Source organism: Canis lupus, chromosome 16 (assembly GCF_048164855.1).
Source record: "Canis lupus baileyi chromosome 16, mCanLup2.hap1, whole genome shotgun sequence".
Taxonomy (NCBI): domain Eukaryota; kingdom Metazoa; phylum Chordata; class Mammalia; order Carnivora; family Canidae; genus Canis; species Canis lupus.
In genome coordinates, this window is record NC_132853.1 from 28,245,784 (window position 1) to 28,273,120 (window position 27,337).

The 27,337-nt window shown below is 50.5% G+C and overlaps 2 protein-coding genes across 5 annotated transcripts; one reads left to right on the plus strand and one right to left on the minus strand.

Annotated features, from left to right (window-relative positions):
- The first annotated feature begins 2,633 nt into the window (after window positions 1–2,633).
- Window positions 2,634–20,339, plus strand: MKS1 (MKS transition zone complex subunit 1). 4 transcript variants are annotated; one of them, XM_072779851.1, is made up of 19 exons: window positions 2,634–2,786; window positions 3,171–3,280; window positions 4,191–4,264; window positions 4,913–5,068; window positions 6,290–6,387; window positions 6,578–6,706; window positions 6,969–7,073; window positions 7,720–7,828; window positions 8,377–8,433; window positions 10,387–10,429; window positions 10,685–10,750; window positions 12,346–12,416; window positions 12,732–12,801; window positions 12,895–13,002; window positions 13,697–13,830; window positions 14,333–14,415; window positions 14,492–14,589; window positions 14,701–14,762; window positions 18,079–20,339. In XM_072779851.1, exons 1-19 carry the CDS (start codon window positions 2,707–2,709, stop codon window positions 18,169–18,171), a joined length of 1,746 nt encoding a protein of 581 aa, XP_072635952.1. In that variant the 5' UTR covers window positions 2,634–2,706; the 3' UTR covers window positions 18,172–20,339. The 4 variants fall into 4 exon arrangements, with proteins under 4 accessions (XP_072635952.1, XP_072635953.1, XP_072635954.1 ...); XM_072779852.1 differs by having other exon boundaries at window positions 4,194–4,264; XM_072779853.1 differs by lacking the exon at window positions 18,079–20,339 and having other exon boundaries at window positions 14,701–18,050.
- On the minus strand, window positions 15,591–25,686 carry EPX (eosinophil peroxidase). Its single transcript, XM_072779850.1, has 13 exons — window positions 25,471–25,686; window positions 25,270–25,363; window positions 24,866–25,041; window positions 24,578–24,695; window positions 24,325–24,454; window positions 23,315–23,521; window positions 21,788–22,106; window positions 20,975–21,135; window positions 20,349–20,604; window positions 19,550–19,720; window positions 17,101–17,338; window positions 16,311–16,523; window positions 15,591–16,007 (listed from the first exon to the last, which is right to left on the minus strand). The coding sequence occupies exons 1-12, from the start codon at window positions 25,595–25,597 to the stop codon at window positions 16,322–16,324; spliced, it is 2,199 nt and encodes a 732-aa protein (XP_072635951.1). The 5' UTR covers window positions 25,598–25,686; the 3' UTR covers window positions 15,591–16,007; window positions 16,311–16,321.
- Window positions 25,687–27,337: the final 1,651 nt, after the last annotated feature.

Sequence of the window (27,337 nt, forward strand, 5' to 3'; positions counted from 1 at the left end):
CAGATAAAAGCCATGAATTTGTTCCAGAAAATGCACCCCATGAAATTCTAGGGAAAGAATTAATAGATCCCTTGAACCTCACTCATGGACCACATTTTAAGAACCCTGATATACAGATACCAGTAAATAAAGAGAAAAGAAAAAACTTAGTTTATTAGTATAAAAATAATTCAGTTGGAACACCTGGGTAGCTCAGTTGGTTAAGTATCTGCCTTTTGCTCAGGTCATGATCCCATGGTCCTGGGACGGAGCCCCATAGCAGTCCTGCTCAGTGGGAAGTCTGCTTCTCCCTCTGTCCCTCCTCCAGTTTGTCCTTTCTCTCTCTCTCAAATAAATAAATTTCTTTTAAAAAGTAATTTGATCATGGTTACTTTAATAATTTACATTTCCATACTATGTGGTATAGTACCTATTTTGCTTATAATTATGTCAGATTGACACTATAAGTTTGATTTGGCTATAAACTAAACTTTTTTAAAAAAAAGATTTATTTATTTATGATAGACATAATTTGAAGGTTATCTAGGTAATTTGGTGGGGACAGGTTTGGAGACCCTACTCTTCCGCCATCTTGCCCCTCCTCCTCTATTTATGATAGACATAGAGAGAGAGAGAGGCAGAGACACAGGCAGAGGGAGAAGCAGGCTCCATGCCACGAGCCAGACGCGGGACTCAATCCCGGGACTCCAGGATCGCGCCCTGGGCCAAAGGCAGGCACTAAACCGCTGAGCCACCCAGGGATCCCTAAACAAAACTTTTGATTTCATGCTCTGCCTTTATCATTTGTTGTTCATGTGGCATAGTGTTGTCTATTTACAACTTTAAAAGGAAAAATTAGAGATATTTCTTTTTTTAAAAGATTTTATTTGTGGGGCACCTGGGTGGCTCAGTGGTTGAGCGTCTCCCTTTGGCTCGGGTCATGATCCTGGGATCGAGTCCCTTGTTGGGCTCCCCATGGGGAGCCTGCTTCTCCCTCTGCCTATGTCTCTGCCTCTGTCTCTCATGAATGAATAAATAAATAAAATCTTTGGGGCAGCCCGGGTGGCTCAGCAGTTTAGCACTGTCTTCAGCCCAGGGCGTGATCCTGGAGACCTGGGATCGAGTCCCACGTTGGGCTCCCTGCATGGAGCCTGCTTCTCCCTCTGCCTGTGTCTCTGCCTCTCTCTGTCTCTCTCTCTCCTCTTTGTGTATTCTCATGAATAAATAAATACAATCTTTTTAAAAAGAAATAAAATATTTAAAAAATATTTGACAGAGAGAGAGAAAAAAAAAAAAGCAGGGGGAACAGCAGGCAAAGGGAGAAGCTGAAGCATACTCCCCACTAGGCAGGGAGCCTGACGTGGGGCTTGATCCCAGAACCCTGAGATCAGGACCCTAGCCAAGGGCAGACATGTAACCAATTGAGCCACCTAGGCGCCCCTAAAGAGACCATTTCTTAAGAGCTAGTATTCTGTCTTCATAGCTTCATCTGTTGAAATAATTATTTCCCACGTTGGAAATTGTGTGCTCTTATGGAATAAACTGGTGGTGAGAGGCTGCAGGGCAGAGTGGAAGGTGTCAGGCTTCAAACACCAACCTGGGCTGGAATCCCAGCTCCTTCACCATTCAGAAGAGTTCAACCTTAGTAAGCCCTTTAAACCCTGGCCTTCAGGGACTTCATCCATTCAGAGGGAGTAACAATGCCTACTTAAGGGATTTTTATGAGAATCAGGCCAATGCAAACAGAGCGAGCAGGCTGAATTAGATTCTACATAAATGGCGCTATTATGGTGAGTCCTTGGTGTTGGACAACAGCGGCTACCCTGCCCAGGGCGCCCAATGCCAGGTAATCAAACTGGCATGAGATTCTGGAGTTCAGGGGACAACTGCTTACTCTCTCGGGAGGGGGGCAAACGTCCAACACTGGTGACTGTTGACGTACCCCACGGTGCCGCACTCCAGCTCATGGTGCGTCTTCGCTTTGATAGTCCAACGAAGCATGATTTCTGAATAGCACTTTGCTGCCTTTTCAGGGGGCCGGTACAGTATCCTAAGGCGGCTTAAAAATCCGGAACTAACACATACAGGGGGGAAAACCAGTTCAATAATAACACATTTCCCTTCCTTACTGTTAGCTTCCTTGTTTCTTCTTTCTCTGGCTCAGTGAATACCAACACCAGGACTAACGACACTTCTGACACTTTTTTGTTTTCTTCCAAAAATACATTTTTCACGTCTGAGGAAGGGCCAACACCGTCCCCGCCTCCTCTGGGAAGAACGGGTGCCTTCTGTGAGGCACGTCCACCGATTTTCAGGAGAGAGTTCCCCCGCATTCAACGGAAGGCAGTGTGGTGTGGTGTGGTGTGGTGAGACAAGTCGAAGTCGAGGGCTCAGGTCGCCTGGGTCTGGTCCCCATCGCCATTTCTGGATCTTTATGAAAGTGGCCAACGGCGCTGCTCTAGTGTCCTCACTGGTAAAGCGCGTCGATCCGACCTTGGGTGTGGGCGAGCCCTGTGGCCCACGTGGCTGGCGGTGACCCCGCACGTACCTCTACCCGACGGCGCCCAGGCCTTCCGCCCCGGCCGGGCCCGCTTCGCGCAGCGCCTCGCCGGGCACCGTAGGTTGCGCGCGCAGCACCCCAGCCGCCTCCTGAGCTCCGCGTCCCCGTTGCCAGGGGCGCTGGGGGCGGTGCGCTTTCCGGCGCTGTCGCGGCGAGTCGCAGCTGTCATGGCGGAGACGGTCTGGAACCCTGACACCGGGGAGGCTGTGTATCGCTCCCGGGACCCCGTGCTCAACTTGCGCCTCCGGTAGTCGCGTCGTCCCAGAGCCCTGTGCTTTTAATGCTCTCCGATAATTGGAGCCTGAACCTCACTTCTTGTTTGCTGAGTCCCCACTTGCGCTTTCAATCCTGATCTCTGTCTCCCTGGTCTCTCCGCGTCTCCCTCGCTACCCTCGGCCCCCTCCACTCACAGCCTCCGGGCCTACCCAAGCCCTTTCAAGGCTGCCCTCCTCAGATTCCATCCGCACTCTTCCCTTAAGACTCCCGGCCGCGCTCATGTGCACCTAGCCCACCTTGCTAGCCCCACCCTCTTTCTTTTGTCCCCCTACCCCCCCACCCCCATCTTTGCTCTGTGTTCACATCACGTTATGTGTCTTGTAATGAGTATTCCGGGCTTTTCTTTTCCTCACAGAGTCCACCTGCAAAGAATCACATCCAGCAACTTCCTCCGTTACCAGCCCGTTGCCCAGCTTGGGAAGGACCTCATAGACTTGGCCACTTTTAGGCCTCACCCAACTGCCAGTGGGTGTATGGTGTTGATGCGGCTTCTGGGGGATCTGGGGAAGGGTCTGGGGCAGTAGTTAACTTTTAAGATAGAATAGGCCCAGATCTGTAATCTGAGAAAAGGCATAGAGAAGTTGGGTTCCTTGCCCAAGGTCACATGGCTGGTACATGTTGAAGCAAGGATTTGATCGCAAGCATTTTTAACTACTCCATTATGTTGTGTAAGAAAATCGGGTAAGACATGGTTCTTGCCATCAAGAGCTGATCCGAATTGTGGTCAAATGTAGTTTTCCTTACCTCAGAAGCCAGAAGAGTGAGGGAGGGCGGTGTGTTTGTGTTAAATCACTAGTCTCTCTGCATTTGTTGTTATCTGTTCAGATATACTCCTGGGCAGGAGTATGAGTTGGTGGGTTATGAAGCATGTGTCTCAAAAAGGCATACTCAGCTAGCAGTGTATTCGATGTGGTTCTTTAAATAATAATTTATTTGCCTTTCCTCTTCTATTCTGGTACTTGGTCTCCTAAGGCTGCAGTGCTTGTGGTTCTAGACATATGGCCTCAAGAACAGCAAAGACAAGAACACCAGAGCTCCTTTCTAGCAAATGTTGACATTTGGAATTGAAGAAGAGCTAGCTAGCTTATATTCTGAATTTAATTCCTGACACTGAATTAGATTAAGTAATTCCTGGGAGCCATGACTTCCTTTTATTCAAATTAGAGTAGTAATTAAGACTCTTTGGGTTCTAATCCTGGCTTCTACATATATTCACAGCCTCTCTAACCTTTGTTTACAGTGAGTGCTTAATAAATCCCCAAACTCCAGCTGGTTTTGTGGTAAATATTAGGGCAAGGACCTGGGTTATAACTACTCACAGAGCAAGAAGTAGTGCTGATTTGACTCAAACATTTGATTCACTCTGTGATCTTTGGAGGTGGACATCGCTCAGAGGAAGAGGAAGAGGAAGAGGTCGTGATTGGGTGGCAGGAGAAGCTCTTTAGCCAGGTGAGCCAGTGCCACTTATCCACTCAGTTTACCTCCACCTAGCTGGTCTTGGGGAAAGATTCTTGATATATATTACCTAACTGATTTCCAGAAAGTTATAGCAGCTTATACTTTCCCCCACTGTGTGTGTGTGTGTGTGGGGGGGGGGTGTTTAAAACTTTATCCATTTGAGAGACAAGAGAGGGAGAGAGCACGAACACAAGCAGGGGGATAGTCAGAGAGAGGGAGAAGCAGACCCCCCGCAGAGCAGGGAGCCCAACATGCGGCTCAATCCCAGGACCCCGAGATCATGACCTGAGCTGAAAGCAGACTGAACCAACCAGGTACCCCACTCCCCTGTTGTGTTTAAAGGGCAATATAACATAGTGAATGACTACTCAGTTTTATAATCCTGGGTAAAGTACTTTTCACCTCTGGGTGAAAGAAATCTGCCATCTATAATAGCAGAGTTGGATTAGACCATCACTCTGGCTCCTTTTAGCTTTAACATTCTTTGGATCTGCTACCCTCTGTTAGTTCAGATAAATGGAAGTTGGCTATGGAAACATGTCAAATTGCGTCGGCTCTATAGAACTGATATGACTAAACAGTTACAGGAACAAAAGTTTGACATATTCTGAGTAGATCTCTGTGTCCCTGTGACCTTAGTTTGAAGTAGATCTGTACCGAAATGAAGCAGCCTGTCAGAGCCCTTTGGATCATCAATACCGTCAAGAGATCCTGAAGCTGGAGGATTCTGGTGGCAGGAAGAACCGAAGGATTTTTACCTACACGGACTCTGATAGATACACCAACGTGGAGGAGGTATTGTTTTTTCTGGGGTCCCATAGCTTCCTTCTTTTCCTCCCCTCGCTTTCTGGCCTCACTGGGTCCTGTGCATTAAACCAGAAGCCTGTTAAGATAGACAGCCTAACTAGGAACTACCTTGTACTGCTGGCAGCCAGTCTGGAGTAGAGTGGACACAGTCTTCAAGTGGTGTGGCTGCTGCTCCTTGCCCACCTGCTGGAGGGCCTAGGGGAGCTGGCGCTGTATCTAATGATAGGCTTGCAGACTAGAGACCAGGAGAAGCAGCCCCGGGCTTGAGTTTTTCCATGCATCATGAGATGAGACAGGTGGGTGAAGTCTCGAACCATCTAGATAAAAGTCATCAGAGAATGCAGCCACAACTCTGTGTCTATGGGTCTGACGAGACAATCAGTACAGTTGTGGGTAGTGGCTTAGTGCAGTTTGCCTGTGCTCACACACCCTTACATTTGCCTTAGTCCCCGAATGACATGTTCTTTCTTCTCAGGGAGTTTTTAAACTCCTTGAGAATAGAGCCCATATTTTCTGATTTTTGTCTATGACCTTGTAGCTCTGCATGAAGCAGGTATTAAATGAGTATTTTTGAAAGATTAATGCTTAATGTTAAGAAAGCTCTGGGTTGGTAGCATGTAAAATTTGGGTTTTCTGTTTTAGAAAAGTAAATGAAATTACAGTTAGCGCTGAATTACCGATGGGAGGACTTTTCACACTATGCTTTGTATCCTATTTGGCATCTTCCAAGTACCTGGTAACATCAACATCTACCGGGCACACTCACCCAACTTTTTTTGTTTTTGTTTTTACCCAACTTTTGGTTGGTATGTACTCAGAAATTGGAGACTCATTTTAAAGATTTATTTATTTATTTGAGAGAGAGTGAGCGAGAACAGGGGGAGGGGGCTCAGAGAGAGGGAGAAATTCCAGGAGACTCCATGCTGAGTCACCCAGGTGCCCCTACACACTCATTTAATGTTAGCATAAATAAACCCATTTCTGAAGGATAACATGCTGCTAAAATCTTGGAACAAACCAAGGCGTGGTAGGAATCTTCTTTGGCTTGTTTGTACCACTGCTCCCCTCCCCAACACATATAATTGTGAGATGGCTTTACCTCTTAGATTCAGGTCCCAGATGAGGTTTCAGAAGGAAGACTTGCCTTCAGTACCTGATCCCATGTGGCCCTGACCAGTTGGGTCACAGGGCACTGCTCTCTTTTCCTAGCACTGTCAGAAAATGACCACTGCAGCCCGGGAGGTACCATCATTTTTGGTTGAACGAATGGCCAATGTCAGGCGACGACGGCAGGACAGGCGAGGGATGTAAGTGCAAATGAGCACGGGGGCTGGGTGGAGGGGCCTTTGTAGTCCTTCTAGGCCAGTGTCTGGGTATGTCTACCAACTCGAGCTCCCCGTCCTGCATAGGCCTCGCCCCTGGCATGCTCTCCCAAGTGCGGGCTTCAGGCTCTTCAGGGGGTGCCTGGGAATTGACACTTCCTGTGGTGCCTTTCAGGGAAGGCGGCATCCTCAAGTCACGAATTGTCACCTGGGAACCCTCAGAAGAGTTTGTCAGGAACAACCATGTCATCAACACCCCTCTTCAGACAATGTACATCATGGCAGACCTTGGGCCGTATGGAAAGTGAGAGAAGTCCCTCACCACCCAGCTCAGATCCTCCTCTTTTCTCTCTATCCATCACCTATCCTGTTATAGTCACCTTGGGGTATGTAGGAGGGGGGGACTTTTTCTTTTTCTTCTTGATTGTGCTTAGAAGAAGGTATTTGACTATGATAATTCTCACTACAGCCTCTGTCCTCTCCCCTGGCATGGGCCGACTACCTCCTCCTCTCTGGTTGATGGGACCAGCGGTCCTGAACCTAGGTGTTGATTTCCTGGTTTCTAGACTTGGCTATAAGAAGTATGAACATGTCCTCTGTACTCTGAAGGTGGACAGCAATGGTGTGATCACAGTAAAACCTGATTTCACTGGCCTCAAAGGACCCTACAGGTGAGGAGAAGAAAAAACCGGGAGTGGGGACTGGCATTCATTCCTTCCCTTGGCTTCACTCCCCCTAGTTAAGGGGATTCTGAGAAAATCCTTCATCTGCCCTGATTTCTAAATTCCCAGCCAATAGTTCATATTCTGTCTTATAATAAATCCTTAAGATCCTGGGGACTCTGTTCTAGGAAAGTGTGCAGCTATACCAGTTTGAAAGGGCTGACTTCAATGGTGTAATTAAGTGAAAATAATTTTCTGTGCTGCTGCCTGTAGGACCAGCCAGAACAGGATGGGGTGAGCTCAGACAGATCGCTTCCTCTGGGCCTGACTATTCCTACCTCTATGTCTTACAATAAGAGAACTATACGTTAGAAATGATCAAGGTGAGAGAACTGGGTACCAGGATGTTGTGCTTTAGGGTTTCCCCATGACTTTGAGGCAGAAATGGGCCCCAAACCTATGCTGTGTGTCCACTTTAATGCCCCTTCTGCTTTTCCGCTTTGTTTCCCTCGCCTGCTCATCATTCTGGCCACTTTCATCCTCGTTTGCTTCAAGTGAGGCGTATGGCCAATGATGGGTCATCCCTGAGCTAGGTCTGGAGAGACACATTTCTTCTTACCATAGTTGGTCTTTTTGTGTGACTTTGACCCTACAGAATTGAGACTGAGGGGGAGAAGCAGGAGGTGTGGAAGTATACAGTGGACAATGCATCCTCCCTCGCACAGCCAGAGGAGGAAGAGCGGGAACAGCGTGTGTTCAAGGATGTAAGAGCGAGTTCATTCCAAGTGCAGGGATGAGCCTTGGTGCCTGAGAGCTGAAATCATGTTCGGGGTCAATGTTCATAGTTGCAGGGTCTTTCTTACTGGTCCTCTCCTGACATAGGAAGCATTGCTGACATATCAAGAACTTTTGATCATACTATAACATAATAATAATAACAATGACCATTTGTTTGAGTACTTACCGTGCTCTGCGAGGCCCTTCACATACTTTTTCATTGAGACTATACAACAACCCTCTGAGGCGAATGCTTTTATTATTACCATTTTTATAAACGAGGAAACTGAGATTGAAAAGCTAAGAAATCTGCCCAAGGTCATGGGGCTTGTAAGTGCAAGAGCCAAGGCTGGGTCCCAGACCAGCAGACTCCAGAGGCTCTGTACTTCACTTTAAAATGTCAGTGGCTTAGATGCTTCAGCTTCCAGTTGTCTGTGGCATTTCCCATTACAGCTTCTTTTCTCCCTCTCATTCAGAACTGACCCTGGTCTGGTTAGGGTTGCATTTTGAGTTTGAATATGGTTTGTTTCCTCAGCTTTATGGCCGGCACAAGGAGTATCTCAGCAGCCTTGTGGGCACGGACTTTGAGATGGTGAGTGGCCTGGCATCCCGCAGCACCATGAGCTGGGATTAGCCAGAGCATTTAGAATGTGGCTGAGTAATAGCATCTCTTTTAAAGGACATATTCTCTATGCCAGAAGGAAATCAGAGAATAACATATAGAACAGAGTTCTTGTTATGTGTTACAAAATAAAGCAGAGGTGCCTGGGTGACTCAGTCAGTTAAGCATCTGATTCTTGATTTTGGGTCAGGTTATGATCTCAGGGTCATAAGATCAAGCCCCATGTCAGGCTCTGTGCTCAACATAGAGTCTGCTTGAGATCCTTTCCCTCAACCCCTTCCTCCCACCCCCCTTCAGAGAGCTTTCGCGGGCTCTCTCTCTCTAAAAAAGTAAAATAAAATAAAATATGGTATATTAAAAAAGAACTGTTAATGAAAAAGAAGATGTCAGTGAAAAAAGTCTAGAAGGGTACACACATGCTATGGGTGGCTTTCTCTGGGGTGGGGATAGGGGTGGGAAGGTAGATGGGTGTTGGGTAGTGAGAGGGATATGTCAGGGATGTTTACTTTTTATTCCCTAAACTTAGTGGTTTTAAAATTTTACCATTGGTAATGCATTCACATATTACTTTATAATTAATTTTTAAGATTAATAGAGGGGATCCCTGGGTGGCTCAGCGGTTTAGCACCTGCCTTTGGCCCAGGGCGCAATCCTGGAGTCCCGGGATCGAGTCCCGCGTCGGGCTCTCGGCATGGAGCCTGCTTCTCCCTCCTCCTGTGTCTCTGCCCCTCTCTCTCTCTCTCTCTCTCTCTCTCTCTCTCTCTCTCTCTCTCTCCTATGTCTATAATAAATAAATAAATAAATCTTTAAATAAAATTAAATTAAATTAAATTAAATTAAATTAATAGAAAGGGATCCCTGGGTGGCGCAGCGGTTTAGCGCCTGCCTTTGGCTCAGGGCATGATCCTGGAGAACCGGGATCGAATCCCACGTCGGGCTCCCAGTGCATGGAGCCTGCTTCTCCCTCTGGCTATGTCTCTGCCTCTCTCTAGCTCTCTCTCTGTGTAACTATCGTAAATAAATAAAAATTTAAAAAATAAAAAAATAAAATTAATAGAAAGATGAACAATGTCTTCCTCACTCTTCATGTGGATATTTTTCCTAAGTGCCCCATAGAGAAGGAATGGGCACCCTTTCTGTTTATCAAGTAGTTTAGCTTTTTTTTTTTTTTTTTAGATCCTATTTATTTATTTGAGAGAGAGTGAGAGTGAAAGAGATCACAGAGAGAGAGAGAGGGAGAGGAAGACGCAGTCTCCCTACTCAACAGGGAGCTTGAAGAAGCTGGGCTTAATCCCAGGACCCTGAGATCATGACCTGAGCCAAAGGCGGATGTTTGACCCACTGAGCCACCCAGGTGCTCCTAAATAGTTTAGCTCTTAAACAAACCAAACAAAGTAGTTTATGTCAGTTATTCTGTGGTCCTGCTTTCTTATTCCACGAATTCCATTCCTAGATCAGGAAACAAGCGTAGGATTACCCAGCGGTTTCCCTCTCTGATTCTCTTTCTCCCTCTCCCTAAAAAAAATCGTTATTTTTATATTGCATCAGCAGCAGATGTTCAGTGTCCAAAAGTCAGATAAGAAATCACAAGTAATTAAAAAAGCAAACTCCCTAGTTCCTTGATCTCAGGCATCTAAAGGGAACAGGGGCCACCAGCTTCCCACTGTAAAGTGGCTATTCTTATAAGCTCTCCATGCTTCATTGCCCTCCTCACCCTTTAAATTATGTACTTTCTTTATTGTCACAAACTTTTAGAAATGAAGGAAAGAGAGCAGCGGAAAGGTGGCAGAGCGGGGAGGAAGCGCAGTAGTGGTGCACTCAGATCTGGCAGCCCGTGTCAGGTCTCGGGGATTTGTGGATGCCCTGGAGGCGGAGTGCTGATTCCCCCAGACCTCTTATTTGTCCCTCTCCTCTCTCCCTTAGACTGCCCCAGGTGCCCTCCGGCTCTTTGTAAACGGAGAGGTAGGTAAGTGTCCTTCCAGACAGACATTCCCCTGCTGCTGTGCAAGTGCCCTGACAGCTGCAAGGTAACCCGCCCCACTGCAGGGGAGGCCCTGGGTTGTCTACGCTACTTGGGAAACTGAGTCATGAGTCTTTCCTGGAAGCACAGAGAGGTCCTGGCCCTCAAGGGACTTGCCTCCTGAAGTGTGCAGGCCCTTCAGGACTGTTGGGTGTTAAGGGAGATAAGAGAATAAGCTGAAATTGTATCTTGTTCTCTTAGTTTCAGCCCAAGGCTATGAGTATGACAATCTCTACGTCCACTTCTTTGTGGAATTGCCAACCACTAGTAAGTAATATTCATGTCTCTTTTATACCCATTCTGACCATTTTCTAGAGGCATTCAGTCCGGCTTCCCCACTTTTTTCAAAGAAGTTGTTACTGTCCTTTTTAAGGTCATAAATCACTTCCAAGTTGTCAAATCTTCTGGTGACATCTCTGTATGCACCTTGCATGGCCTCTCAGAAGCATGTGGCACAGTTCACTGTTCCTCACTGAAACTCTGCTCTTGGCTTCTGGCTCCACATGCCTCTCTTCTCTCTTGGTGGTGGTTCGTCAGTCCCTTGGCTGTTTGCTCATCTGTTGGTCTCCAAGCTTTAGAGTGGCCAAGTCTGGGGCTGGGCCTTCTGTTACTGTCTCTCTAGAGTCTTTCTAGGTGGTCCCATCCATCCCATGGCTTGAATACTATATATATGTCTCTGACCCCTAGATTTCTCTCTAGCCTTGGCCTTTTGCCTGAATCCAGGCTCATATCCCATTGTCTGTTTGTCATTCCTGCTTAACAGGATCCAGAGAACTCTTGATTCTCCCTCCTGCCTCAAATGTGCCCTCATGGTCTTCCTTAAGGGACTTGGCAATGTCATTTACTTAGTTGCTGATGCCCAAAACCCAGGGATACCCTTGATTGCTCACTTTCTCTAGCTCCCTACAGCCGGTCATTCCATCACTGGGTCCGGTCGGCTTTGTCTTCAAATGATGTCCTGAACATCTCTCTTCTACCTACATCTGCCTGATGAATTAAATTTCTAACTTACCCTTTTGCTTCCTTTACAGTTCATTTGCACAGACACCATGGCCAAATTGAACCTTTGAAAATGTAAATTAGTTGTGTCTCTCTTGAGCTTTAAACCCCAACAGCTTCCCCTCCCACTTAGAGTAAAATCCCAGCTCCAACGCCTGAAATAGCTGGCCCCTGCCTATCTCCCTTACAGTATTCCCATCAGATTTTCTGTTCTTGAACATACCAAGTTCATTTCCACCTTAGGGCCTTTTGGGGATCATTTCCTTTGTCTGAAAACCTTTCGGTCATATCTTTGCATGACTGGTTCTTCTGAGTTTAGGTCTTGCCTAAGGGTCACTTCTGAGAGGTCCTCCCTCACCACCCGATCTAAGAGAGCCTGCTTGGGCAACCTGGGTGGCTCAGCGGTTTAGCGCCACCTTCAGCCCAGGGCGTGATCCTGGAGACCTGGGATCAGGTCCTATGTCGAGCTCCCTGCATGGAGCCTGCTTCTCCTTGTGCCTGTGTCTGTGCCTCTCTCTCTCTGTGTCTCTCATGAATAAATAAAATATTTTTAAAAAAATAAATAAAAGAGCCTGCTTTATTTTTAGAAAATAAATCTATCACTACCTAATAGCCTCTTGTTGGTTGATTTGTTGTCTGTCTCCCCTTCCAACTGGAATATTAGCTCTGTGAGAAACGGATCTCTCCTGTTTGCTCACCAATATATCGCCAATGACTGGTCCTAGCACATAGGAGACACTCAGTAAATGTTAAGTGGATGAGTGAGTGTGTGAGTGAATGAATGGATAAAGGAACTTTGTCTTTTTCTCAACTACTTACCTTCCTCCCAGGTCATCTTACTATATATGGTCTTTGGCTTTCAGATTGGTCAAGCCCAACATTCCAGCAGCTCTCAGGAATAACACAGACCTGTGCCACCAAATCCCTGGGAATGGTATGGAAAACAAGAGGGGTATCTGGAGAGGAAATTATGGGGCTGCCACCCTGGGAAGGATTCGGAGTTGGGTCTGGCCCTTCTCTGCAGGCTCTATAGGGCTTCCTGGTCCAGAGGTTCCCTCTCTGTTTTTCTGAGAATGGTAGTAGCTTGTATGTGGGTGCCCCTTCTTCTCTCAGCCTCTTATTTCCCACATGGGGTGATAGTTTTTCATTTTCCTTGCGAAGGTGTCAATGGCTTCAGGAAGAACAGATTCTCAGTGAGGCCTTGCCTACCCCATGACACTGAGTATAAAATAATACTTCTCTTCTTTAGGAGAAGGTGGCTTACTTCTCCTACCCATTCACATTTGAGGCCTCTTTCCTCCATGAAGACGAATCTACTGGTGAGTAGGTCCTAGGCTCGGGGTCTCCTCTGGTGGTGCCCTCTCTTCAGGAAGGCCTCCTGTGACCTGGCTGACTTCTCTCCCTTCTCCCAGATGCTCTCCCAGAGTGGCCTGTGCTCTACTGTGAGGTCCTCTCACTGGACTTCTGGCAGAGGTATCGTGTGGAAGGCTACGGGGCCATGGTGCTGCCTGCTACCCCAGGTGACGTCTGGTCCCCACCCTCCACTGGCCCACATGCCCTAGCTCCTAGGAACAAGACTAACACTTCTAAAAGATTTGGCCTCTTCCATGAGAAGGAGGGATACTTAGGAATTAGAAGCATTTAACTTGCAAGATTCCTTGCTCCTTTTGAGGAATTCTCCCCCCTGCATTAGGGACAACTGAATGAAGTTGCAACTAACTTTGAAGTGGTGCAGCCCGAGCATCTGTGGCATCTGCTTCATGCTCCTCTGTTTTGACATGCAGCCTTGACAGAGAAGCTCAGGCAGGGTGGGCACTTGGCATACATGTATTGAATGGATCATTCTTTGTTTTGAAACAATAGCCATTGTCTTCTGTTGGGTGCCAAGCGTTATACTAAGTGCTTCCCGTTTAATTCCACCAGCCACTCTGAGGCATAGGCCTTACCGCTGCCACTTTCCTAGTAGGCAGAATGGGGCTCAGAGGGGTTAATAAACCTGTCTCAGGGACACAGGTCATAATTGGCAGGGCTAAAATTTGAATTTCTAGCTGATTGGTTTCCAAACAGGTGCCTCAGACCACCATGATCACCTCACTGGTGGTCAGGTTATCACCGGACAAGGTGTTTTAGTGGAGGCTAGGGCCTATGTCATTGCTGGGAGTCAGAGACCATGTGTCCTTTCTGGCTGCGGCCCCTCTCCCCTCTCTGGCACAGGCTCGCACACCCTGACCGTCTCCACGTGGAGGCCCATGGAGCTCGGCACGGTGGCTGAGCTGAGGAGGTTTTTCATTGGCGGCTCTCTGGAACTGGAGGACCTCACCTACGTGCGGATACCAGGAACCTTCAAGGTGACTTTTGTCTCTGGAGAGACTTTGTGCTGGGAGCTTAGGTTCCTGTCTCTTCTGGAGAAGGTGGGATTTCGGTTAAGGCCCCTTAATTGTTTCATTATTACTTAATCCCTTCCTTCCTGTACCTTAAGCTGGAGGTCATGGCCACATCTTGAACCAGGTGCAGACATCTACACTTCTATCCTAGGAGATCTCAGGAAATGAGTATACTTAGAGATTCCCTGGGTGCCGTCAGAGTTACTGGCCCCTCCTTCCAACCCATCACTGAGGCTTCAGTAATCAGAGGTGGGGAGGATTGGCAGGACACTTGTAAGACTGCTTAATCTCAAATGAGGTTGCGGCATCCCCTGATTTACAGTTGGGAGCCCAATGTTAGCCTTGAGGTGATGGAGTCTGTGGGAATGAGGTTTCCCCAGCAGATCTGTTCTGCGAAAATGGGAGTAAGAACGGGGGTGAGGTTAGCATGGTGCCCAGAAGCCTAACACTGAACTGCACTCCATAGGGGGAGCGTCTGAGCCGCTTTGGGTTCCGCACCGAGACCACAGGCAGTGTCACATTCCGCTTGCACTGTCTGCAGCAGTCCAGGTGAGTGACCCCGGCCCTCAGCCATACCCCTGAGGGCTGAAGAGCAACTGTGGCCACATGGTGGGCTTCTGTGCAGGGCCTTCATGGAGTCAAGCTTCCTCCGGAAAAGGATGCGGAGTGTGCTGGACCGTCTGGAAGGTTTCAGCCAGCAGAGTTCAGTTCACAGTGTGCTGGGTAGGTTTCCCTCCTCTTCGCAGCCAATCCCCCCTACCTCCCCCCACACCAGCCTGAGCCACGCTCCTGCCTGCGCCACAGTGGCTCACTGCTGTATCACTCTTCTCCCAGAGGCCTTCCGTCGTGCCCGGCGCCGCATGCAGGAGGCCCGAGAGAGCCTTCCCCAGGACCTGGTGAGCCCCTCGGGAACCATGGTTTCCTAGCTCACTGTGGCCCCGGTCCCCTGTGCAAGAGGACAAGACGGGTACCATCTGAGGCCAGTGCCCTCCCGCGTCTTCATCTTTCTCACAAGTGATCCCATTGGACTGCCGAGAACCAGAAGAGCTGAGCAAGTCCCAGGCCAGCCCCTCTGCCTAATCTTCAGCAGGGCCTCCCCACTGCTGGGTAGCAATAACGCTGGAGACCCTATGGTGCCCCTCTTCATATTTCCTTTCCTGCAAGTGGCTGTCACAACAAGGCAGGCCTATTGGGTTAGCCCAGTGTGGGGTTCTCTTTTCTGGCTTGTCTCACTGTCTCAAGAGCAGGGAGCTGCAGGTGCCTCCTGCTTCTCAGCCTGCCTTACATATGGAGGCTCAAGTAAGGGAAGAAGGAGAGATCTTGAATTCCTGCCTGAAAGCCTCAGCCTCCTTTCTAGGGTAGCCTTGTCCTGCTGCCTGGGGTTTGTTGGGTTTGAGATATGAGTAAGTGAAGGCTGAAGGCAGTGCCCTCTCTGCTAGCCAGGTAGTATCTTTTATTGTGCTTTTTGTACATAAGAACTTTTTATACTGACTGACATGTCGGCTGTTTTTGTATTCAGGTTGCTGGTGTGGCCAAAGTATTCTCCTGAACCTTCTCCCTTTCTGCCCTTTCCTACTCCAGAGTGTCTCTTTGGGTTAAGTCAGCCCGCAGGAGAAATTTAGGGGTTAGTGCTGGTGGTGTCCTGGCAGTGCTCCTCTTAAATATTTGGAGCAAAGCATGGGACTGTAGTTATGCCCTCCCCAGCCCAACGCAGAAACCAGCTCTTGGCCTCAGCAGTCCTTTATTGGTACAACCAGAGCACGCTGCCCAGCCTGCAGGCTCCAGCAGAGGATTGTGGGGCGGCTGGGGCTGGGTGTGGTGTGGGCTGCAGTCATGGGTGGGGGATGGGGATAGGCTGGGAAATAGGAAAAAGAGACTGGAAACCATCCAGATAACTCTTCTTGCCTGAGCCTCAAGACCTCCTTACACTGGGAGCCAGCTGATGCCTGACCAAATACCTAGGAGGCTCCCAAGGTGGGAGGGTTCATTGCTGCCAAGAGCGCCAGCTGTCAGCCACGGAACCAGCTCTGAGCCATAGCCAGCAGAAGCGTCAGCAGATGTGGTTGCTCCAGGGTAAAAGGCAGCCTTGTGGTCTTCCTCAGGTTCCCTTGTGTATAAGGCTGGAGGCTTGGGATGGGCTCCTGTGGAAGAAGCACAAGTGGACAAGGAAGGAACTTGCTTGTATCCAGACAGAGCTCTTTTAGGGTCCCAAAGACTAAGCTGAAGCTAATTGGACACTTCCTAACTGCCCCCCAAAGTCCTAGGCTTTGGATTAACTATCCATCCTGAAGCTAGCATACCAGAAGCCACTAGGAAAGATTACCCTGCCTGTAGTGACAAGTATTGTCTCTGTTAGAGGTCTTAAGGGACTCAGCCACCTGGCCCAGGGGAAGATGCAAAGGCCTGGCCCCGCCCAGAGCCATTGGAGGAGGGCCTTCCCTTACCTGCAGAGGCCTCATCTGCCTCGCCAGGCTGACAGGTTCAACCTGGGGATGCGGCTGCAGCTCACAAAGCCCCGTGGGAAAACGTTGGCCCTGAAGATGTCCCTCGAAACGGTGGTGATGCCCGTATTGTCACACACAATTCGAGACAAGGAAATCTGGCGCAGGGCCTTGCGCTGTCTCTTGGTGAAAACACCCTTTTTTTCCCACCAGAACCTACCGAGATAAGTGGAGGGATGTGGGTGAAGGTTAGGGAAGAATTAACATAATAGGCATCTGCTGTATGCCAGGTACTTGACATCATTTCATTGAATTCTCCAGAATTCCTGCAAAATAGGTATTCCACTTTTATAAATGAAGAAACAGGTTCAGAGGTCAAGTAAATTGCTCAATATTAAACACAGTAATTTTAGTGGCCTGGGTTGGATTTGAACCCAAGTAAATGCCAAATCCAAATAAGGAGTCAGGTCTTAAGCCATAAGCTTTGTTGGAAGTAAATCAGATTTAGCCCTTCCTGCTCATGTTTTCTGGGATCCATTAGCGAGGAACAGCGAGGAACAAGTCTGCTTTGTGGGCTAAAGGTGCATGTAGCTCAGATGCCATCAGCCTTGCCTGGCCCATGGTCTCTCTTGCTCTGACTGACCTCTCCACAGAGAAATCTCCTGATCTCAGACCCTGTGAATTTGGAAGAAATGAATCTAAAAAGGGCACTATCCCCCTTACCGAGTCTTGACATGCTAGTGCTTTTCTGCCCTGCCTCTGGGGCTGGTCTTTTTAGGGGAGAGTCACTTACCTGTCACCACTTCGGGCTCTGTTAAACTGTTTTTCAAAAAGACAAGCCAGAAGAGGCCCCACTCGGGCCCCCGGCAAAAGAGGCTCTGCGATGGCCCCAATCCAGATGTCAATGTTGTCAGGTGTCCCATACAGATTTAGGAACTTCCTTGCCAAATCCTGGTTTCGTAGCACCCGGCTAAGCTGTGCCAGATTCCGGGGCTGGGAGAGGCTACAGAAGCGCCTCCAGGCATTGTACCCTGTAGGGAGAGGGGGCAGAGGCGGTTCAGTCTTACCCTGCTGCCTTCCCCTTAGCTTCTGCTTCTCCACAGCTTCTCCTGAGAGAGCTCTGTGGTCAGGAAATGTCAGGCAGAACAAGATCTCTGCTGACAGAAGAGGGCCAAAACTTGCAAAGATCAAACCACTGCCCTCTAATTTTCAAAGTGAGTGGACAACCATGCATCAACCAAGGAGTGTGTCCTAACATAAGAAGCTGCTGTAACTCAACAATCATAACCATAAAGACATTACTGGGCACCAATGCATCAGTTAGGTACAAATAAGATGGACCCAGAACATAAAAGACTCTTAATCAGGTTTTGAGAAGGCATGAATAAACACATAGGTGAACAAACCAAGAATTGAGTGTGGTTAAAGTTTACTCAGAAAAGGACCACATGTTATATGATTCCATTTACATGAAAGGTCCAGAATAGGCAATTATGTAGAGGTAGGTGCAAAGATCAGTGATTGTCAGGGGCTGGGGTGGGGACCAGGAGTGATGGTTGCTGTAAGGTTTCTTTGTTGTAAGGTAGTGATAAAAATTAGTAATGGTGACCAATGGGCCAAAGACCTTAACAGCCAAAAAGAAAAAAGTGATCAATCTACAACTCTAAATATACTAAAGTCATTGAATTGTATACTTCATATGGGTAAATTTTATGGTATGCTAATTATATTCCAGTAAAGCTGTTTGGAATTTCTTTTTTCACCTACTCAGAAACTTCCAAAGGCCGACCTTCTGACTTCTTGGCTGTTAGAGGATCCCACACCAAGACTAAGCCAGATGATGAGGTGGGGTCCATCGAGATAGGAGACAGGTTTGCCCTAACCTTGAAGAAACACCTGCACACGATTGTCCATTGAACTACAACTCACAAACACCCAACTTCCAGCTGAGCAAAGGAAAACATTCTAATGCTTTACCTCACTCAGCACTGGTGTGTGATAATCTCTTAGGATCCTCACAACACCTTTGTGAGGCACTTTGTAGTCTCCAGTGTATCCATGGATGTTTGCTGAGCTTGAGCAAGTGTGACTTTCTTAAGGTCACTCCATTAAGTGGAGTCCAAACAAGCTCTTCCAATTCCAAATTTGGTCGTTGAACTTGGGAAGGGATTGTAGAAGACTGTCAGAGCTAGTATCAGGACAATATTTCTGGGACAGGGCAGAAGGAAAGGTATGGGGGCAGGGCGGCACAGAAACTGTGGCACTTGGTTGGCTGGCAATCTCGGTTCTCCAGCAGGGGGCGCCCACGGCTCTAGTTGTCTGGAGCCCCCAAGTGTAAGGAGGAAAGAAACAGGTTCTTGAGCCCCTGCTGTGTGCCTGCCAGGTGCTGTATCAGGCGGGGTGGAGATTGCCCCCACCCTGTTCTACACAGCCACAGATTAGCCGAGGCAGATGGCGCTTCGGGTTGTCTTTAGACAGGAAAGTAATAGGTCGGGAGGAGAGGGGAGCAAGGCAGTGACCAAAGCCTTCCCCTAACACTGTAGCTTGCACAGGGGGAAAGAAAGAAGAAATTTGAACTGGATTCAAATTTTACTATTTCCTAGTTCTGTGGCCTTGAGAAAATGACCTAGATGTCTCTGAGCTTATTTCCTCAGCTTCTCAAGGTCATTGGCAGAAAGAAATGATTAATAGCCATGAAAATTCCTGGCAAAATGCCAAAGTTTTCTTTCCTGGGATAAATTTTTCTTCTTTGCTGGGATTTTTGTATCTTCATGAAACAGCCAAGGCTGTCTTAAGTTCACTCCACCTGTTCCTGCCTCTCCGGCTCTTTGCCTTTCCATACTTAGAGGCAGGAGCTAGTTTCTATGTCCCCAGTACTTGCGTCTGCCTCCTTGGAACTCGCCAGGGTAGAGGAGAATGGAGCGGTTCTTCCTTGCCCTTTGAACCTACTATTTTCTCCATCTGGAAAGTCCTGATCTGCTTTGTCCACTCCTGTGCCCAAGTCCCAGCCATAGTGTGAACCTACAGGTAAAGGCCCTGTAGTGGCTGGAGGAGATGTGGCAGGATGGCAAAAGGATGGTCCCGGGGCCGCTTTACTGCATCAAGCTCAGCCTTGCCTGCTCCTGAACCACAGCACATGGGGTTTAGTTCCAGCCAGAGAGGATGCACGGAAGATCTTCTCTGACCAGCCCCCTCCCACACTGCCAGCAGAAGCAGCCCCGGGCCAAGCAAAGCCCCCTCACCTGGGAGGCCGTGGTCCCGGCTGCGTTGCATGTTGAGAGCTGCCAGGTCCAGCCCGATCCTTCTCACTTGCTGAAACAGCCGGTCCCTCAGCTCGTCCACTAACATGGAATCCTGACGGTTCAGCTTGGCAGGGGTGGCCATGAGGCCTCGGATGATGGGGTCGATGCCACCTGGTGGCAGGGAATGTGAGCAGCACAGATTGGGTCAGCCTCTGGGGAGCCCATGGGTCATCACTTGATGCCAAGCTAGCTCAGAGCTGGACAAGCCAGTGGCTTATATTCTGTAATAGTTGTATCAGGACACAAAGGCCTGCATAGACTTGAAGGGAGCTGGGGCCGGCAGGGAAAGAAGTCACCCTCACTTGTTAAAGAAGGAGAAGGCAAGCTCTTACTCGGCCCACAAGCCCCCCCCCCAGTCTGACAGGAGTCTCCTCCCCTTTTGGAAATCCTCTATCCCCGAGGGGATGGGATGCCCAGGCCTGAGGGTCTTGGCCACCTGCTTTGTTTTCAGTGCCCTGGGAAGATGATTAGCAGTGGCCTGAGCAGCAGCCTGGCCTCCTGGCACTAAGCTTGGCCCCAGCCCCACTCCCATCTTCTGGGGCACCTGGTGGCTCAGCGGTTGAGCATCTGCCTTCAGCTCAGGTCGTGATATGGGGTCCTGGGATCAAGTCCCGCATCAGACTCCCTGCGGGGAACCTGCGTCTCCCTCTGCCTATGTCTCTGCCTCTCTCTATGTGTTTCTCATGGATAAATAAATACAATCTTTGAATAATAAAAAAATTAAATAAAACCTAGTCACCTTCATACACGACTCGCCAGCTGGCAAAGAAGCTAGTGCTAAGCGGGACACGAGAATTGGGTGCTGAGGCCCGGTACCGGCTGTCCAAGCGGAACATGAAGGGCTGGAGCATGGTGTGGCCAAAGCGGAAGGCCAGGGTGAAGACATTGGCAACACGAGGGTCCACATTGGAGGAATACCCCCGGTAGCACCCCAGGGTTCTCCTGGCTCGGGCCTCGCCCAGAACCAAGGGCAGAAAGTCTCGGTAGGTGATGATCTTCAAGAGAAGACAGGAGGAACATTACCTTAGCGGCCACCCACCCCATTCCCTTGCCTTTGCTTCCTGAAGGGCTGCTCAGACATCCTAATTCTTTACTGCCATCATGTCAACTGTGGAAATCTTAAGTTTCCCATTGGCTGAAGAGGATTTCAAAGCTCAGAGAGTGAGGTGACAAGGACAGGGTCACACAGTGAGCAGCAGAGTTTGGGGTACAGGTGAGATCTCAGGTAGACTCCCAGTCACCCAGACCTAGCTAATCTGAAGCATATCCCCAAAGGATGTATTAAGGAAAATGGCAGCCACTCTTTCAAATGGTGTCTCATGCCATATTATCTCCTAGGGGATACTTGGGCCTAGGGCTCCCTACCTGGACCATGGCCCCCACAATCTTTCGGGCCTCCTGGTACAGCTTCTCTCCACTCCACCGAGGATTCAGGCGTCTCAGCTCCGTAGCCAGCCGGTTATGCTCTCGCATAAAGAGGGTATGCATAGCTGCCAGTTTGGGGGTTTCCGATGATCGGGAGTCACCTTGAAAACCCCAAGTTCAGAGTCACCACAGCACGTCCCAGAGAAATGTCTTTCTGCCAAGATAGAGCTCTGGGGACTAGGAAGAGGTGGTAGCACTTTGTGACCTGGGCCAAGCTGCAGGCCCTTGCTGGACCTCCATCCCACAGCTCTGCTACAAGGCTCCTCACTGATTGCCACCCTCTGCCCCACACAGGAGGGGATCAGGAGGGGGACGACGGTGGGGTCTCAGACCCCAAATTACTGAAACAGGTTCAGGCAAGGTGGGAAAGCACAGAGCAGCTGCTGAACTTGGGCCTAATGATTCTATTCTACAAGTGACCAGGTCCATGGATCCCTGGTGGAGGGACCTGGCTGACTCCAGGAACCTTGACTTTGGGACTGTGAACCCATCTGTCGCACGACCTGCATCCATCAGCATTCTCCACTAAGGGCTAGACCTTTCCCCAGCTATGGAATTGGGGATCAGGCTGCTCTCCCCAGGGAGCCCAGGGGAAAGAGAGAGAGGATTGGGCAGAGCCAGTTCCTGTAGAGAGCTTCTCCTCAAGGCCAGGGAGGAAAGCAAATTCCTGAAGGGGGGCCTTACACACCGTCATTTGCTGGCTTTGAACTAAACTCTTTTGTACCAGGTCTTATTTACTCTTCTTTCACCGACCTGCCAGGAAGCAGGGGATACGTGCAGAGCGGTTGGTGAGGAGGCAGGGGTCGTCCCGCAGGTTGTCGAAGGGCAGCAGGGCCCGGCCGTTGTCCCTGAAGCGGGTGTTGACAGCCAGCAGCCCCAGCTGGTTGGTCAGGTTTCGAAGCCTAGTGGCCAGAGGGTCCTCGCTGCCGTACACCATGCTGGCGTCCACGAAGGAGGTGAGCGCGTTGAGCTGGTTTCGGACTTTGTTCCTGTTCTGGGGGCATGCGGGTGCCGAGCGGAAGAAGGGGATGCAGTCCCTCTGGTTCCTGATGCGGGGATCATTGGGCGGGATCTGAAGTGGAAGAGGAGCCAGTGACAAGGGGCCCCCCCAGGAACAAGCTCACTCTTCTGGATCATCCCTCACTTGCTTCAAAACCTTGCTTGAAACTCCTCTTCTCTAGGAAGCCCTCCTCCACTCACCCAGACTCGTGCTGCCCACCAGGTGGATCTGAGCATCCTTAGCACTTTGTATCAGAGTTATGAAAGGTGAGAAATGGATGAGGCCTTTGATCCTCACTTTACAGATGGGGAAACTGAGGCTCAGAGACAGGAAGTGACAACTAGATAGCAGGAGAAGAAGGATTAAGACCTAGTTCTCCTGACATTTGGGCCGGTGCCCCTCTCATTCCATTTAATCCTACAGACATTTCCTGAGCACCCTTCTATGCCAAGTGCTTTGGAGACCAACAAAAGTCAACAAAATCCAGCACAGGTTTCAGGAAGCTGGCATTCAGTGAAAACAGGTGCACACATAGAGAGTATAACTCTAAATTGAGGCGCTATTTGCTATGCTTGATCTAAAAGCCAAAAGTGAAAGGTATGCTAGGAAAATATGGGAAGATTCCCACGAGGAGCTACCCTTGAACCGGTGCTCAAGGAACGGGTAAGGTTGCACCAGGGAGGAGTCAGCTACGAGCCCTCACGTGTCGTGCCCCACGAATGTCGCCCTACCTGTTAGGGGTGAATGGATGTGGGAGTGTATGCACATGTGTCCCCCTCTATATCCCCAGAAAGGCTCTCCTTTCTGGAGTCTGTCTTTCTTCCCTAGTGCTCCACTCCATCCTTGCCTCTCAGCCTGAAGGATAGCACCCTGCTCACAACGCCATCCCAGGAATTGGGAATTGGTGAAAGCTGCAGGACCCTTGGACTGCTTCAGGAAGGAGAGGAAGACAAGAGCTAAGAGACCCTAAAGGCTCTCAAGAGCAGCAGCCCAGAGGCTTCTCCTGTTGGGATCCAACCCATGTGTCAAGGGTAGTCAGTGAAGCCAGCCCGAAACCTGCCTGCAGACTGCCCCACCCCCAGCCCCACCCCCAGCCCCACCCCGAGGACATGCACAGAACCGGGGCGTCTGTGCAGGGGCCGTGCTCCTCTCCTTTGTCTGATACTCCAGCATCACAGACAGCTCTTTAAGGAGGGCGCTTCAGTCTTACAGACCCCCACCCCCAGCTCTTGGCCTGGAGCGGAGGCCATAGCTGGGACCTGGGGGACCGGTGGGGATACCTTGATGGGGAAGCAGGGAGGCAGCTGGGCACAGGTCTTCTCACAGTCCACACCTGCAGTGAAGGCCACTCTGGCTGGGGACTCGGGGGCAAAGTCCAAGTCATGGTCAATGAACTGGCCCCACTGCATGAACATAAGGGCCCTGCCCCGGTCGGAGGTCAGCCTCTCATTGGGGAAGCGCACAATCTGGTTGGAGACGGCCCGGACCTGGTGGAGAGATGGTCAACATGGGGCATGGGGCCGCAGACCAGCCATGCTGGAGTGAACACAGTCTCTCCTCCTCTCCTGCCCTCCCCTCCCTACTCCTACCTTGTCCCACCCACTGCATGGCTGTCATGTGTAGGAGGATGGCCCCCCCGTGTGGCTCCTGAGGATTCCAGGAGTAGAGAAGGGGAAAGGCCAGGTTGGCTGGCTGGAATCCTACAGCTCTTCCAAAGAGGTAAATAGATCAAACCAATAGATCAATCCATATATAGACTAACGGGTACCTAGATGACAGAAGTGACTTGTATACATGAACCAGTTGGTACATTATAATAAATACAGAGAGAACTGGATAGATAGATGGAGGAAGAATTAATAAATAGATGTCAGTGGATAAACAGGTGGCTGTTATATTGACATATGAATAGAAGAATGATAAACCAATACACATGAAATCACTTAGATCAATAGACATAAAATAAGACATACAGCTCTTTATATTAGCTAAGATACTTTTTGACACTAATTCTTTCAGAAAAAGCAATACTATAATGGCTAAGGTTACTAGATCACATCCTACATAGATGTTTATACTAAAACCCTTATTTAATATACACACAAGCAATATGAGGTGGCTTTTACTGCCATTTTACAGCTGGGGAAACTGAGTCTCAGCTGTATGACTTGCTCAGAGTCACCTAGCTGGCAAGCGGAGAGCCCGGACCCCAGCTGGCTCTGGGCTGTGCTCTTACTCCCCATGATGAGAAGTAGTGGAACCTCCTCCCGAACCTTCAGCCCCCACTCACAAGAGGGAGGAGGAAACCATGACGCCTCTTGTTGGGTGTCCAACCGAAGGGAAGTGACAGCCCGTCCTCATACTCAGCTGCTAGCCAGCGGGCCAGGGGCTGGTTGGAGGCCCCCAGGAAGGGTCTTCTCCTGCAACAGTGGGTAGGCTTTGGTCAGCAAGGGTTCTGGACCCAGAGACCACTCAGCATGGGGTGAGGGCGTGGGGGAGGGAAAGGAGGGACCCTTGGGTCAGGAGTGGCCTCTGGCACACACCTGTTGTTGCATTTCCCAGTGATGGTCCGATACTTGTTGCTGCACTTCTCCTTCTGGTCTTGGGGAGCACAGCCACTGGCCTGGGACAGCAGCCGAAGCTGGGATTCTGTCAGCACATCTGGGGTTGGGGCAGAGGGCAGAGTCCTGGGTCCAGGGTCCTAGCTCCTTCCCAACTGGATCTGTTCCATACCTCCCATGCCTTTACCCCTTCCCTCCTGACAGCCCAGGCTGTGTACCCCACCTTCCCAGGCCAGAGAAGACCCTGGGGCTCAGTGGGGAGCACAGTACCAGTGACATTGAAGGAACTTGACCCCTGGAGTTGTAGCTTCTCCTCCAGCAGATCCAAGGCCAGATGCATATAATCGGCGGCCCGAACCACTGTTCTGGTGCCTCCTAATGGTTGCTTGAAGTAGGACAGGAGGTCCAAGGGGCTGGCCAGGCCACTACGGAGGCGCTCCTTGATGCTGCACAAGGAGAGCAAGGACTGGAGAAAGGAAGCAGAGCCCCCCAGCAGAAGCCCCCAGCAGAGCCCCAGCCTGGGGGTGGACAGTCAGGGCAGTATGAGAAGGCAGGATGGATGGAAGGGAGGCTCTCTGCTGACATGGCACTGCCCCAAGGTGCCCGGGGGCAGGGTGATGGCAGACATGACCGTGGCTGGAGCCCACCCACCTCGTTGACCCTCCCAGACCCACCTCCTCTGAGTCTGATTGTAGGCAGCATCCACCAGTAACTTGGCCTCTGTTATGCAGCCCCGAAGGACCGAGGTCTCCACTGTCCTAGGGGAGGCTGTTCAAAAGGAGGGGGCTCAGAGTCCAGAGGAGCCACGGGCTTCCCCAGACCCAAACACCTCCCCCTCGACTGCCCTCCTCCTTGGCTGTCCAAAGGGATGTTACCTGCGCCAGTGCCCTCACACAGTGGGGCCAGAATGAGTGTGGCTAGGACCCCTGCCAGGGCCAGGAACAGCTTCATCTTGGCAATGAGGCACCCAGCCATACCGGGGCAAGGGATCGACACCCACATCCTGCACACAGGTGGGTCCCCTGCTCTCTTCTCACCCGGAGGTCTCTAAGCTGACCTCTCACCTCCTCCTCTTTTCTGGAAGTGTCTGGAAAGGGACTTTTATATCTTGTCCCAGGGTGGGGGAGGGGAAGCCCAGCCTCTTGAGGTGGAGCCCTGGAACTTCCCTCTCATTTTCAGGGGAGTTGTGAAACTGAAGCACCCCACTCCCACCCTCTTCGCTACTGAGTGCACTGGTATTTCCCTCCACGTGCAGGGCAGTGCCTGGAACACAGGCATTGCTCAATGAATAGTTGCTGGAAGATTAAGGAGCCACGTGCCTCAGAAGGCTGGGCCTGGGCCTGCCACTAACCAAGTTGTATGGTCTTGGGCAAGTGTCTTGCCCTCTCCAGAACTGACTTTCCATGACCCTAAAGTAGGACTTGGACCAGACTGTTGGAAAGGCTCCTCTCCTCCCCCAACTGGGCAGAAACTGGGGCGGCCTTACTCTTGTATCTCCCCAGACACCTCAGCGCAAGGCTGGGCGTTCAGTAGGGCCTCAGTAAGTGTTCATGGAGCGCAGGAATGATGTCAGGTCAGTGATTCGGACCCCTCTCCCTTACTGCTTGTCCCTGCCAGCTCCTTGCAAGATGCCAAGGAGACGGTGAGGGGATGGCTGAGGCAGAGCTGGGCGGTGAAAATAAGGGGCTGCGTCGGGGGCCCCCCTGGGTGTCACAGGGAAAGCACCTGCAGAGGGGCGGTAGCACGCGGAGAGTCCTCCCCCCAAGCGGACTCCGGGTTTCCTCCGGTGCCTCAGTGGTTAGCGCTGAGCAGTGGGCCTGGGTCTGGACTGGCTCAGTCACTCCCTGTGCGACCCTGTCCGGGCCTCCATTTCCACATCAGAAGGGTAGAAGCCCCCCAAGGGCCGCGCCTCCTCCTACCCCTGCTTTTCCTCCCAGGGCGTCCCCAGCCGCTGGTCCTTGGCTGGTCCCCATCATATTCCGCCCCCGGAGTAGGGTGCCAGCTGCTGCTGCGCTCCAGATTCCTCACCCCATTCCATCCCATCCCACCCCCGGCGCCCCACAGCCTGCCTGTCCTTGCTCCTGCTCCAGGGTCATCCCTTCCCCGGTGCCACTAGCACCTGCTCCGAGCCCCATTCTCCCCATCATCTGCAGCCCCGCCTCCCACCCCAATGCCCCCAGCCCTGGCGGCGGTTGCCCTTGAGACACCCCTTAAGCAACGTCTTTCACAAGCTCCAGTTGAAGGCAGGAGCCCTGCGGATCTTATCTCCCTTTCTTAACCAGGTGCCAGTCTCCTGTGACAAGGCAGCCTGGATGGAAAGTCACTGTGTAGTGGCTAAAAGCACACCGAGTTCCTCCTTGCTGTCCCCCTGTGTGACCTGGGGTAAATCACATGGCTTCTTGGGCCTCAGCTTTCATACCTGTGAGATGGGGACAGTGAGCCTCAGGAAGCAGAGATTTTTAAAATTGTAGAGTGCTCCTCAAATGCACCTCACCTCTTCTGCCCACAGGGAGCCAGCTGCCTCAGAAGACTGGCAACCAAGGTGGGGTATCCGTACCCTGGGTTGCCCTCTTCCCAGGATGCCTCCTAAAGAGGACTTGGCATGAGTTTTGCTCTCCCCTCAGAGAGGACTCTAATTCTTCAGCAGGGGTGAGTTGTTCAGGGGGGTTGCCATAGCTGCGGGCTGCTGTCTCTAGCCTCAGCCCTGCCACGTTGGCTGGTCTCAGGGAGAGGGGGGGGTTG